The 14,068-nt window shown below is 47.0% G+C and overlaps 1 protein-coding gene across 2 annotated transcripts; it reads right to left on the bottom strand.

The window, feature by feature from the left end:
• Nucleotides 1–1,070: 1,070 nt before the first annotated feature.
• On the bottom strand, nucleotides 1,071–13,920 carry SMIM7 (small integral membrane protein 7). 2 transcript variants are annotated; one of them, XM_061421729.1, is made up of 5 exons: nucleotides 13,470–13,648; nucleotides 13,346–13,387; nucleotides 12,802–12,854; nucleotides 8,548–8,638; nucleotides 1,071–2,164 (listed from the first exon to the last, which is right to left on the bottom strand). In XM_061421729.1, exons 1-5 carry the CDS (start codon nucleotides 13,559–13,561, stop codon nucleotides 2,149–2,151), a joined length of 294 nt encoding a protein of 97 aa, XP_061277713.1. In that variant the 5' UTR covers nucleotides 13,562–13,648; the 3' UTR covers nucleotides 1,071–2,148. The 2 variants fall into 2 exon arrangements, with proteins under 2 accessions (XP_061277713.1, XP_061277714.1); XM_061421730.1 differs by lacking the exon at nucleotides 1,071–2,164 and adding an exon at nucleotides 10,454–10,547 and having other exon boundaries at nucleotides 8,554–8,638; nucleotides 13,470–13,920.
• Between the last annotated feature and the right edge of the window lie 148 nt (nucleotides 13,921–14,068).

The following is a 14,068-nucleotide window of genomic DNA, read 5'->3' as shown; positions in this document are numbered from 1 at the left end:
AAGATACAGATCCACGAGTTGCCACTTTAAAAATGTATAACAGCCTTTGATGTGCGTCCCCCAAAGCTCCATTGCTCATAAGAACTGAACAATGAGATAATAGTTCTCCAGAGAAAAATACAACTATTGAAGCAAAATCTCAATGACAGCATTCTCTTCTCTGAGTTCGATTCATCTCCACGATGCACAAATGCCTCGCTTCATTGAAACCTCAGCATCGGGTCTGAATAAGGCGAAGAGGTTTCCTCGCACCATTCATATGGCTTGAGGACTGACCAGCCAAGATCTTGGCACGTCTGTTCCTGCTGACGAGAATACCAGCCTGGGTGAAGCTCAATTCAGCAGCCCCATTCCCCGCAACTTACAAACCATGGGATGATGCTCAGCCTGGATTTGATCAGGGAATAAATGACAGAAGCAATGAAGTATTGAAAGTGAAAGTGAAAGTGAAGTCGCTCAGTCGTGTCCAACTCTTTGCGATGCCATGGACTGTAGCCTACCAGGCTCCTCCCTCCGTGGGATTCTCCAGGCAAGAGTACTGGAGTGGGTTGCCATTTCCTTTTCCAAATGAAGTCTTGGGATGGCCAAAAATGAAGTCTTGGGATGGCCAAAAAGTTTGTTTGGGTTTTTCTGTAAGATGTTATGGAGAAACCTGAAAGAAACGTTTGGCCAACCCAACAGAATGAATTAGCTAAGCAACAGAATAAGTGATTGCGACCTGGCCTAGCAAAACCCCTCCATCATCTCTCACTCATTCTACTCTTCCAGGTGCAGCCCATCAAAATCTTAATCGCCCAATTCTTGCCCAACATATACTGAACAAAATCTGAAAAGGAATATCTAACGATGCTTCTCTAACTTTTTGAAAGCCTCCATAATAAAACAAACCATAGGTGTTTCCCAACAACTCAAACTGAAAGTCAACTTCTATAGTAGAAATTAATACAACATTTTAAATCAACTCTACTTCAATAAAATAATTTTTAAACAACCCAGTGACAGTGACAAAAAAATAATGAGTAAAATACAAAAGTCAACTTCTTGGTTAAAAAAATGTATAAACAAAAGGCCCTTTTTAGAAATGAGCTTTATTTTCAATCCTACTTAGTTCTAAAAGCCTGCATATTTATTTTTTCCTCCCACCAGGTTACCTAGAAGCTTGGATTTCACACATCACAACAAATAAATCAAACACCTGCAGGATCCAGGTGCTGACCACCAGACAGCCATGTTGATGATAAAATTCGGACTCGGATTCAAAGAAGCTTCTGTGCAAAATGCTGTATTTCCTCAAATGAGGCTTATAGTTTGTCAATCTTGATATCATCCACTTAAAAAGCAGACCCCCGAAACCAAGCTTTCAGAACTGGATCCCAGTACCACCACATAAATCACTCTCATTCTAAAAACTCTACAATTAATGGTCCCCAAAAGTTACTTTAATAGAGGGCTTCCAGGCAAGGGAAAGTTTCTCATAAAACCCCCATCCACCCTGCCAACTGCTCTGCACCTCTCTTCCATGGGAACCAATAATACTTCACCCTTGAAGTCCTGGGGCAACCTTAGTGGTACCATGTGGCTGAGTACGTCGAGCACAAACCATTGTGATGGGGAAGGAATCTGGACACTGACCCAGCAACAATGAACTTGCTCAGTCATCACAAACACAGTCCAATAAGAGGCTGCATCAAACCGAAAAGCGAACCTTTCTGCTTCAGATCCCTGGTAAGAAAGATTTTTACAAATCCGTATAACTCGAACCAAAAAAGGATGGTTATTGAAAATAAACCAAGAAAGACACAGAAACAGGTTTCCAGGGAAAGCTTGGTAGAAGAGAGATTCTGCTCTGATTAAATAGGTTCTTTTATCTTTGGGGAATGCAACATTATCCCAGCCCTTTACATACACTCTCCTCAGACTCCTTAAGTAGACAGCATTTCAAGGCAGCGATCAAAGAAAACATCTTTGTAAAGAAAACAGCGATGTGGCTGGGAAACCATGAGCATCTTGGCGAACATCTTTTCCACCCACCACAAGCTTGGACTTTCTGGGAAGGTCAGTCGGTTTCTGGTCAGAAACATTCTTGAAGTCGTCAGGAACGGAGCAAGAGAGACTCAGAAGGTGTGTTCTCGGTTCTGCATCTGGAGCTCAGGAACCAAACAGCCTGGAAAAATTAGAGGGCAAACCTCCATGAGGATGGGAAGCTGTAGGCCTGAAAACGCTGTCAGGAAATATTTTCCGGTTACCATTACTATGGGCTTCCCAGGTGGCACCAGTAGTAAAGAACCCAGCTGCCAATGCAGGAGACTCAGAGAGGCAGGTTCAATCCCTGGGTTAGGAAGATCCCCTGGAGTAGGAAACAGCAACCTACTTCAGTACTCTGGCCTGGAAAATTCCATGGACAGAGGAGCCTGATGGGCTACAGTCCATGGGACCGCAGAGTCAGAAACACACTAAGATTATTTTATACCATTTTCTGATTTTACAAGTAACTCTATTACACAACAATGTAAACACACTTAACACTCAACTGTACACTTTAAAAAAAGTAACTCTTCCAAAAAGTACCTACATTTTATTTGAGCCCATGCTCTATCACTGCAAGTCAGTGGTGACTTTCATAAATGAAAAAGACCTTTGAGTAAACAAGTATTAGAGACCTGTTAACTGAAAAACTCTGGAACAAGAGAGGCCTAGAAACTGTATAAATGTTCATGAAGTTTGGGAATGGGTATATAGGTTATGATACAGACCTACAGGGGAAAACTACAGAGTTGTTAAAAATATACACAGCTGACTCTTGAACAACATAGGTTTGAACATGTACCAGACCACTTATACGTGGGGTTTTTTTTTTCAATAGTTTTTTTCAATATTGTTTTTTTTTCAATAGTAAATTCTGCAGTACTCCAGGATCTAAGGTTTGGTTGACTGGATTTTTCAACAGGAAACACTGCACTGCTACATGACCCAAAGCTGGTTGACTGGATTGTTTTCAACAGTAAGGACTGCAGTACCACACGATCCAAGGTTGGCTGACTGTGGATTTTTTTCAACTGTATTACTGCAGTACTACACAATCCAAGGTTGGCTGAACCTGTGGATGCAGGACTGCCGATATGGAGGGCCAACTGTAAAGTTACACTTGGATCTTCAACTTCGAGGACGGTCAACTCCCCTAACCCTTGTGCTGTCAATGAATAGTATAAGGGAATTCTCTGTATTATCTTTGCGACATTTCTATAAACCTAACTCTTTCCAAGATAAAATGGTTATTTGAAAAACTAACAACAGATGGGGAAGGAACAACTGAGTCACACCACATACAAACGAGAGCAGCTGGATCCCCACTCCACACCATACACAAAAGTTAACTCAAAATGGATCACAGACCTAATTATTAAAACTATAAACGTTTACAAGAAACTTGTAGGTGAAAGTCCTTGTGACCTTGGGTTAAAAAGTGAAGTGAAAGTAGTATCTGACTCTTCTCGACTCACAGACTGTAGGCTCCTCTGACCCGCCTCTGTCCACGGAATTCTCCTGGCAAGAATACTGGAGTGGGTTGCCATTCCCTTCTCCAGGGGAATCTTCCCGACGCAGGGATCGAACCAGGTACCCCGCATTGAAGGTGGACTCTTTATTGTCTGAGCCACCAGGAAGCCCTGGATGAGGCAATGACTTCGAGGCTGTAACACAAAAAGTACAAGCGACAAAAGGAACAGACGCGCTGCTGCTGCTGCTGAGTCGCTTCAGTCGTGTCCGACTCTGTGCGACCCCACAGACGGGAGCCCACCAGGCTCCCCCGTCCCTGGGATTCTCCAGGCAAGAACACTGGAGTGGGGTGCCATTTCCTTCTCCAGTGCATGAAAGTAAAAAGTGAAAGTGAAGTCGCTCAGTCGTGTCCGACTCTAGCGACCCCATGGACTGCAGCCCACCAGGCTCCTCCATCCATGGGATTTTCCAGGCAAGAGTACTGGAGTGGGGTGCCATTGCCTTCTCCGAACAGACACACTGGACTTCATCAAATTTGTAGAATTTTGCGCTTCAGATGACACCATCAAGAAACTGAAAAGACAATTCACCAAATGAGAGGAAATACTTTCAAATCATTTACCTGATAAGGGACTGGTATCTAGAACGTAAAAAGAACCCCTACAATTATAACTTTAGTAATAATCCAACTAAAAACTGGTAAAAGATCTAAACAGGCATTTCACCAAAGAAGATATACAAATGGCCAATGGTTCAATGTCATTAACTGTCAGGGAAATGTAAATCAACCTTCATATCCATTAGGAAGGCTATAATCAAAAAGATTGACAATAACAAGCATTAGCAAGGTCATGCAGAAATTGGAACCGTCAGACACTGCTAGTGGTAATGTAAATTGCTGAGCCACTTTGAAAAAGAGTCTGGCGGTTCCTCAAAAGGATAAATATAGTTACCATATGACCCAGCAATTCCACTCCTGGGTATATACCAGAGATTTGAAAACTTAAATCTGCATAAACACTTGTACACAAATGTTTGTATCAGCATTATTCAAAATAGCCAAAAAGTGGCAACATCTCAAATATCCACCAACCGATGCACAAACTGCGGCATCTCAATACAATGGACTATTATTCAGTCACAGAAGGAAATGAAATAGTGACACACGCTACAACATGAAGAACGGAGAAGACGTTATGCTGAATGAAGGCAGCCAGACACAGACAGCCATAATGACCCCACCAGTGTGAAATATGCACGACAGGCAAATCCAGTAGAGACAGAAAGGAGATCAGTCGCTGCCTAAGGGTGGGAAAGGGAGGAATGGGAAGGAACTGCTTAATGGGCAGTGGGTTTCCCTTGTGGCGGGTGAAAACATTCTAGAATTAGAGGTTATGGTTGCACAACCATATGAGAGTACTACCAGATACTGAATTGTGAAGACTGACTTCCACTTTTTACTTAAAATCTTTTTCCATGGTTTGACACTTTCCTTTTCTCCCTATCTTCCCCTGCCCATAATTTTTTTACGAATATTTCAACATAAAGAAGAGTTAAAAGGACAGTTCAGCAAACACCCACAAACACACGACCTACATTCTGCAATTACACTTCACTTTACCATGTATCTATCCGTTTATCTACCCAATTATCCATCTACATAATTTTGGATATGTTTCAAAGTTGCAGATATCAGTGCCCTTGGTCTCTAAACATTCAGACACCTTTCTCCCTGTGAAATGAAGTGAAGTGAAGTCACTCAGTCATGTCTGACTCTTTGTGACCCCATGGACTGTAGCCTACCAGAGCTCCTCCATCCATGGGATTTTCCAGGCAAGAGTACTGGAGTGGGGTGCCATCGTCTTCTCCACTTCTCCCTATATTTCAAGCTTTTTGTTGTTGTCGTTCAGTCACTATGTCATGTCTGACTCTTTGTGACCCCATGGACTGCAGCACGTCAGGTTTCCCTGACCTTCACTATCTCCTGGAGTTAGTGCAAACTCATGTCCATTGGGAAAAGGCAATGGCACCCCACTCCAGTACTCTTGCCTGGAAAATCCCATGGGCGAAGGAGCCTGGTAGGCTGCAGTCCATGGGGTTGCTAAGAGTCGGACACGACTGAGCGACTTTTCACTTTTCACTTTCATGTATTGCAGAAGGAAATGGCAACCGGCTCCAGTGTTCTTGCCTGGAGAATCCCAGGGACGGGAGCCTTGTGGGCTGCCGTCTATGGGGTTGCAGAGTCGGACACGACTGAAGCGACACAGCGGCGGTGGCAGCAGCATGTCCACTGAGTCGATGATGCCATCCAACCATCTCATCCTCTGTCGCCCCGTTCGCCTCCTGCTCTCAATCTTTCCCAACATCAGGGTCTTTTCCAGTGAGTCAGCTTTGCGCATCAGGTGGCCAAAGTATTGGAGCTTCAGCTTCAGCATCAGTCCTTCCAATGAAAATTCAGGGTTGATTCAAACTTTTTAGGACTTTTAAAAAATTTCCAACTGAGCTCAGCTCCAACAATTACAAAAGTGAGTGCACAGAATACTGAACCATCCCCTTGGACCCGCTGACTTCCTCAGCAGTCACAGCACGGTTACCTCAGTGGACAGGCTGGACTAGATCCTTCCGATTCCTCACTGGCAGTTGCTTCCCCCACTCACTCATTCAGCATTTATTCAGCGTTACTGTGTGCAAGTCACAACACCAGAGTGTGACGCTAGAGTGTACCTACAGGTGATATCCCACCTTCTTTACTTTCTAAACATTTTCCTGGGTGTGCGTGTGGGTGGCAGTGGGGAGGCAGAATTTCCTGACAGTCCAGTGGTTAGGACTCCGCACTCTCACTGCCGAGGGCCCAGGTTCTATTCTTGGTTGGGGAACTAAGATCCCACAAACCATGGAGCATGACCAAAAAGAAAAAAGAAAATTCTTTGTAGACATGTTATCAATGATGGTGTCATCACCATCGGTCATATGAGTATCTTTTGAGCTACCTGACTCTTCTCCTATTCTTGGAGATTTAGGTGATTTCCACTTTTCAACATCCTGGAAAAGCTGGTCGCTACCTCCCTGACAGAGCCCTTTCTGGAGAGAAGCTTCCCTCACTCAGAGCACAGGCTGAAAAGAGTTGGCCTAGGTCAGGGATCTATAAAAAGCCACAATCAAAATCAGGATCCTGGGCTACTGGCTAAGCTAGCCTTGGGCTGAGCTGAGAGGTTACGAAGCCTAAGGCTACCATCCTGATGGTCACAAGCCAACAGGCAAGTAGTGAAGAAAGCTGGTCAGGTAGGAAAGGACGATGAAGCCGATGGACAGAGAAAATGATGAGAACATAATGAGCTCTCTTCTGCCCCAGAACCTTCACATGCTACTTCCTGCACTACTGTGCCTCTCTCCAGCTCTGTAAATGGCAGATTTCCTCTCGTTCTTTAGGTCTTGATTTCAACGGCATCTTCTTAGCCTCTCCCTGACCATCCTAAACCAGGAGCCTCCCCCTTCAATTCTCCACCTCGTAATTGATTTTTTTCCTATTTTCTTGCTATGCCCCTTTTATTCTGTGCATTCGCTGAAAAGAAAAATGTTAGTCGCTCAGTTGTGTCTCACTCTTTGCGACCCCACGGGCTGTAGGCCGCCAGGCTCCTCCATCTGTGGGACTTTTCAGCACGAATACTGGAGTGGGTAGCCATTTCCTTCTCCAGTGGATCTTCCTGATCCACAGTTTGAACCTGGATCTCCTGCATTGCAGGCAGATTCTTAACCATTTGAGCGACCAGTGCGTTCACTGAAGGCAGGGACTGTGGCTGATTCGGTCTCAACTGTAACCCTGGAGCACAGCCCTCAACAGACACTTGTGAATAAATACTAATAAATCAATGAAGGAGGAGCTCCCCAACACTTCTACTTTCTGTGAGGACTTAGTTATACTTCCTACACTCCTGCAAATTCCTTGATCTCTTCATGAGCCCTCTTTGTACCCAGGTAGGCCTCATCCAAACTCCCCAAAAGGGTCTTTCCAAGCATATTTTTGGGCTTCTCTGGTGGCTCAGACACTAGAGAATATGCCTGCAATGCAAGAGACCCGGATTTGATCCCTGGGTCGGGAAGATCCCCTGGAAAAGGGCACTGCAACTCACTCCAGTGTTCTTATCTGGAGAATTCCATGGACAGAAGAACCTAGCAGGCTACAGTCCATGGAGTTGCAGAGAGTCAAGACACAAGTGAGCAATTAATACTTGTCAGGCATACTTTACAGTCCTCTTTCTGGCCTCTAAAATACTTTCTAATGCCACAGAAACCCCTGCTCACCTGACCTCCTACACCCTAGAATCATCCCCTTAAACAGCTACTTGGTTGACACAAGGACCACCCAGCAACCGCAAATTCAGCATCTCAATGACTCAAGACAGCCAACTTTTCACTCTCTTCCTCTTTAGAGAAAGGACACGGGGTGGGCCCAGCATGCCCCAGAACCCCTGATTCTCTTGTGTTTTTTTTTTTTTCCCCTGAGTCTCATAATTCATTAACAGCAGTATTGGAATTATGGCCCTGACACTGACAGGAAAACCAATCCAACTGGATATTTTTCACCTAATGAGAAAAATATAAATAGGCATAAAAAACAGAAATAAATTCTGAATACACTTCTGCTGGCTTCCAGCAGGGTGGGAGCAAAACCCAGCAGCACACTGGTCTCTCAAGCCATATTTTCCACTTTGACCAACGCCAAGCATAGGCTAAGGACAACAGAGCTGGCAAGAGGTGACGGAGCCACAGGCTCCAGGGAAGGCATCTCTTGGCAGCTCCCGCCAAGGCCCCGGGCATAGCCAGGACTTGAAGAACGCCATGTTCTAATCAAAGCTTCAGCCTGGACTGCAGGGACATAGTTTAACTCGTGTAGACCCCAGTTCCCTCTCGAGCATAGAGAGTTACTTTGAAAGCACAAAGTATGACACAGAAGTGCAGACTGGGAGGACAGAGAATGACCATCAACGGGATCATTCTAGAGAACGACACTGAGAACAATAATGACAGAGGAGACAGGCGGGCTGGACTTACACGATCATGCAGAACATCATGAAGACATTCCACAGGGCGATGAAGATTCGAAAGTATCTGAGGCTCAGCAGGAACTCCCGGATGTTGTCACCTGGGAAGTCAGAAAGCATTTTCACAAGCAGTGCTAACACTTCTGTTTTCACCACTGCAGTGTACTTCTGGGGTCCCTGCCCGCCCCGCACCCACTGCCCCCGTATTCCAGCAGCAGCATGGCTTTTCCTTTGGGCCACCTCTGTTCCCCAACCCTGAGCATGCAGGCTATAGATGCCACTGACCAACCCCCAGAGAGGACCAAGCCCCCAGCCTCTGAGTGGCTCAGGGAAGAGCACGTGACCCAAATCTGTCCAGTGAGAGGTGGCCCTGGGACTTTGGCCCCAACTACTGGGAAAGAGGCATCTGCTTTCTGCCAGGGTTGCTGGGCTGTGAAGATGGAAGCCCAATTCTCTAAGGCAAGGGTTGGAAAACCATGGCTGGTCCACAGGCCAAAACTGGCCTCTGCTACCTACTTCTGTATAGCCCATGAGTGAAGAAATTTTTTTTTTTAATAATTAAAAAAAAAAAAAATCAACAAAGCGTTTAGTGAGACACAAGAAATTACATGAAATTCAAATTTTAATGTCTGTAAATAAAACTTTATTAAAATACAGCCATGCCTATTTATTTACATATTGTCCACGGCAGCTTCCAAATCACAGAGGTGAAGTGTTGCACCAGAGACTGATGGCCCACAAAGCCTCAACTGTTCATGATCTGGCCCTCCACAGAAAAAATGTGGGTCAAGGGTCATCTTTATCAGCACAAGCCAGCCTGAGAGTAAAACCAACCCAGGAGGAATAAGAGCTGGGGAGGGTCACGTGCTACAGGTCTGGTGTAAGCCCTGAATACACATGTGTCTGAAGACCATGCTACCCTTGGATGTTTCAATTCGATTTACACATTTTGAGCTGGTTTCCAGGATTTTCAACTGAAGTGATAGTGTTAGTTGCTCAGTCATGTCCAACTGTTTGTGACTCCATGGACCGTAGCCTGCCAGGCTCCTCTGTCCATAGAATTCACTAGGCAAGAATACTGGAGTGGGTAGCCAGTCCCTTCTCCAGGGGATCTTCCCGACCCAGGGATTGAAGCCTGGTCTCCTGCATTGTAGATGGATTCTTTACTATCTGAGCCACCAGGGAAACCCCTTACAACTGAAAAAGCATAGTAATTCAGGCAAGTAAAACGACAGTTCTGCTTTGGTGACGACTTACTCTAGTATACACTGATGCCAAGGAATAGAAACCACTCCAAGGAGAGGGAATTTGGTACATGAAGACTCCAGAGGGACTTCCCTGGCAGTCCAGGGATTAAGAATCTGCCTTCCAATACAGGAGATGCAGCTTAGATCCCTGGTTGGGGCAAGAAGATCCCACATGCCTCAGGGCAACAGAGGCCGTGTGCTGCAACTACTGAGCCCATACAGCACACTAGAGAGAAGCCTGTGCACAATGAAAGATCCCACATGCCACAGTGAAGACCTTGTGTGCCACAGCTAAGATCTGACACAACTACAAAACATAAATATTAGGGGAAAAAAAAGATTCCAGAGATCTGGATTCCAGAACCTTCCTCTGGGGTTTTGAGTTGATTACCCAGCCTCTTAAGGCCTCCAGAATGAGATGAACGGATCCAGATGAGGTGCTCCACAAGGGTGGCACCCCAAGTGCCATCCATAGATCAGGGCTGTCTGGGAAGTATGGAATACCAGGCAGGAGCTTGGAAACTTCCAGAGCAACCCAACATGATGGCCACTTGGCGCTGCTGCACCATCCAAGCACAGAAGCAGCACAAGGGCTTGCTCAACATAGTTTAGACAAGTCCAGCACCGTCCAAAGGGGCTTCCCTGGTGGCTCAGTGGTAAAGGACCTACCTGCAATGCAGGAGCCGCAGGAGACGTAGGTTTGATCCCTGGGTGGGGAAGATCCCCTGGAGGAGGGCATGGCAACTCATTCCAGTATCCTTGCCTGGAAAATCCCATGAACAGAGGAGCCTGGTGGGTTGCAGTCCATGGGGTTGCAAAGAGTCGGACCCAACTGAGTGACTAAACAACAGTGTTGTCCAAGTCATGGGGTTAGTGACACGAAACACACCCTCCATAGTGTTGGCCCAGCACGGACTGCAAATGTCAGAGACAGGTCTATCCCCAGGATGTCTGCAAGGCAATGCTTGGTGAGGCCCTTCTCTGAGCCCAGGATCATAAAAATGGCCTCTCTCCCTCTCAACAAAGGCTGATTAAAGGCTACTAGTCTAGGGAGTACAGGGAGGAATGAGACGGGTATCCCCGCCCCAAGGAGCTCACAGGGAGGACAAACACTAAACAAGTAACCACATAACTGATAATTCACTATGAGTGCCGTGGAGCTATAATGGGGTTCCCAACCTGGCATGCGTCAGGAGGGGGGTGGGGTCAGAAGTCTCACCGAGAAAGTGTAGAGGCTCGGATGTTAAATATGGGCAGAAGTTTGCTGCCCTTCCGCATAGGTGACTTGGGCCTATGTGTGCCCCAGTTTCTTCCAGTGTAAATAGGGGTGATGCAGGACTGGGAAGTCCAGTGCACAGTGCCCATTATATAGCATGCTCTGATAAATGCAGTCACTATGATATCAGGGGTCAACCAAGCAGACGATGGAGAGAGAGGAGCATTCTCTGTGGGGGCAACAGCCCACACAGAGTCCTAGCTTGAAGGAGCCTTGCAAGAAGCCCCCAGTCAGAGGAAAGTCGCTGTTCTGACCATCCTTGTCATCAATGCTCCTGCTACCTCTAAGCTAGAATAGTGCCTTCCACGTAGTGGCGAGCAACGTACACAACTGCTGAATGAATGATGCATGTATGAATGACTGAACAGACGGACGGTCTAGTGACTGAGGGGACAATCTCTGGAGACAGAAAAACCCAGGCTCAAATCCTCATGCTGTCACTGATTTGCTGGGTAGCCACAAAAAAGTTGAGCTACACTTCTGAGCCTCAGTTTCCTCATCTGTAACACAGGAAATGCTCCTTACCTTTTAGAAACAGAGGTGGAATGAAATACCTGTAGGAAGAACCTAATAAGGCGGCCACCACCAGGCAAGCCCCCGATAAAGGAGAGCTGTCAGACTGTCTGTTCAGATTCACAGCTCCTCAGGGTTCCTGCTGTCCCCATGCAATGCTCCATCATAGCACCCATGACCTTGGCTCCACACAAGGAAGCTGGAGCAGCAACCCCATTGCTATCCTACATCTTCTCCTTTACTGTCTGTTCTTTGTTGAGGAACTGTTTGTCCCACTCTGTGTGACCACAACCCAAAGGCAGGAATTACCTCTGTCTTGTTCCCTGCTGTGTTCCCAGCATCCAGCACAGTAGCTAGTATATAAGAGGAGCTCAATAAATGCTAGGTGGATGAATGGATGAATGGATATAACAGTCAGGTACAGGTCCCATTAGACTCCAAAGTTATACGAGTCAATTTAGCTGCAAGTATACATTCGAGGGCCACCAGGGGCCAGGTGGGTAAAATGCTATAAAGATAAGGGGCGGAGGCTGGGATAAGCTAGAGTCCACAAGCCCCACTTCGATGGGGTCCTGCTTCTCAACTCCCATTCAACAGATGCCAAAAGGTCTCTTGATCTCCAAGTAGTAGAATGTTCTGATTTACATTTGAATTTTTATATGATATGTCCTGGCTTATTTGAAAGCTAATCTACTAGAAAATTAATCTAGTTGAAAATTAAACAGGTCTACAGCATTCTGAACCCACTCCAATATTCTTGCCTGGAGAATCCCACAAAAAGAGAAGTCTGTGGGGGCCCTGTGGGGGCTCTGGTTCATGAGGTTGCAAAGAGCTGAACACAGCTGAACGACTGAACAATAACAACAGCATTCTGAAGGTAATACTTATTTGTGAGGATATTCACTCATTCACACTGGAATGTTGGAACTTCAAGGACACAAGGAAGCCAAAACAAGCTGGAACCTCTTTTCTGGAGCTTAAGATCAAGTGTGAGAAGTAGATATTAGCCAGATGATAGCACAGACAGAAGAAAATTATAATTGTAAAAAGTGATATGAATGCTGATCTACGCAAGGAGGCCTGGTAAGAGAAACAAGTGGATGACAAAGATGGGTAGAAGGAACAGCACAAACTCAGGCCACCCCCCACCACACACACTTAAAACTGATGAGAAAAAACTGTCCTCTCCGAAATGTACCAATTTCAGAGTCCTGATAGGAGGCCTTACCTGTGCTGGGCTCCCTCGACTCCTCCCCAAAGCCCTGCGTGTCCTTCTTTTTCCTACAAAGAGAAGCAGACAGCGTCCACTTTCAATAGGACAGACACACCACTTGGTCCCCAGGCCCTGATCCCCAGCTCAGAGGAGAGTTCTAGCCCTACCGCTGGTCTACTGTGACTTCGAGCAGTTCAGTGATCCTCCCTGGACCACCACTTGCCCCGCCAATCATAGCTATGACTACAGCCATCGACGAGGTGGAGGTGGTGGTCCGAGGGTGCCAGATGTGGGGCTGAGGATACACGTTAGGGCTAAGAGATTCTCGGGGGATGGGCCTGAGGCTCTCCTGGGTGCGAGCAGAGGGATACCGGGGGAACTGAGAGTCTGGATTTCAAGTTGCGGTGGCGCAGAGGATCATAGAAGACGGACCAGAACGGAGGCGGAACTAGAGGCCGGGACTTGGGGGCGGGGCCGGGGTCCTAGGGCAGGCTCACGCTTGCAGGGGCGGGGCTACAGTTCCCCCGGATGGAGCCACGGTCCAACGCGGCCTACTCACAGCTTAAAGTTGAGCACCGCCCCGGCGTTCATCAGCAGCGTCCTGCAGAGGAAGAATACGGTTACTTATACCGCCCCCCACCGTAAAGGGCCCTCATGTCCCATCCTCTGGTCCCCCTAATTACCCAAACAGCAGGATGTCCCCGATCATCGTTACGGCCGGAGCGTCCGTCAGAACAGGAAGCGGAAACCTCGGGGAGGGAGGGGAGAGACACATGAGCCAGCCAATCTGGAAGCAGCTCTGGCGAGGGCTGAGCCAATCAAAGACCAAGACGGTCAGGGTCCCGCCTTCTACAGGCCAAGCCCCTTAAAGGAAGAGCCAGCGCCGCTCCTTGCTTGAAAAGTGTTAGTGAAAGTGTTAGTCGCTCAGTCGTGTCCCACTCTTTGCGACCCCATGGACTGTAACCCTTCAGGCTCCTCTGTCCATGGACTTCCCCAGGCAAGAATACTGGAATGGGTTGCCATTCCCTTCTTCCGGGAACCGTTCCGACCCAGGGCTCGAACCCACATCTCCCGCATTGCAGGCATATTCTTCACCATCTGAGCCCCCAGGCCTTGAACGTAACCAAGAAAGGGCGGGGCGAGAACCAGACGTCATCCAACGGGAAGGAAGCATATGAGGGCAGGATTGGGTCACGGATTGGAAGCCTATCGCCCATGTGTGAGTGACCAGCGCTCCACACCACTAGCGCAGCAGCTTTTCCTTCTGCTGGGCTAGGCTCTC

Source organism: Bos javanicus, chromosome 7 (assembly GCF_032452875.1).
Source record: "Bos javanicus breed banteng chromosome 7, ARS-OSU_banteng_1.0, whole genome shotgun sequence".
NCBI classification, from domain to species: Eukaryota; Metazoa; Chordata; class Mammalia; order Artiodactyla; family Bovidae; genus Bos; species Bos javanicus.
The sequence above is the reverse complement of the archived record's forward strand: the minus strand, read 5'-3'. Positions and strand labels throughout refer to the sequence as shown.

What these genes read in the sequence shown, in the direction of transcription:
- SMIM7 (XM_061421729.1), bottom strand. Translation starts at nt 13,561, where the DNA reads ATGTGTCTCTCCCCTCCCTCCCCGAGGTTTCCGCTTCCTGTTCTGACG. An exon ending in GGGGACATCCTGCTGTTTGG is followed by an intron (nt 13,388 to 13,469) that starts GTAATTAGGGGG and finishes CTTCCTCTGCAG; the next exon opens with GACGCTGCTGATGAACGCCG. An exon ending in GCGGTGCTCAACTTTAAGCT is followed by an intron (nt 12,855 to 13,345) that starts GTGAGTAGGCCG and finishes TTCTCTTTGTAG; the next exon opens with GAAAAAGAAGGACACGCAGG.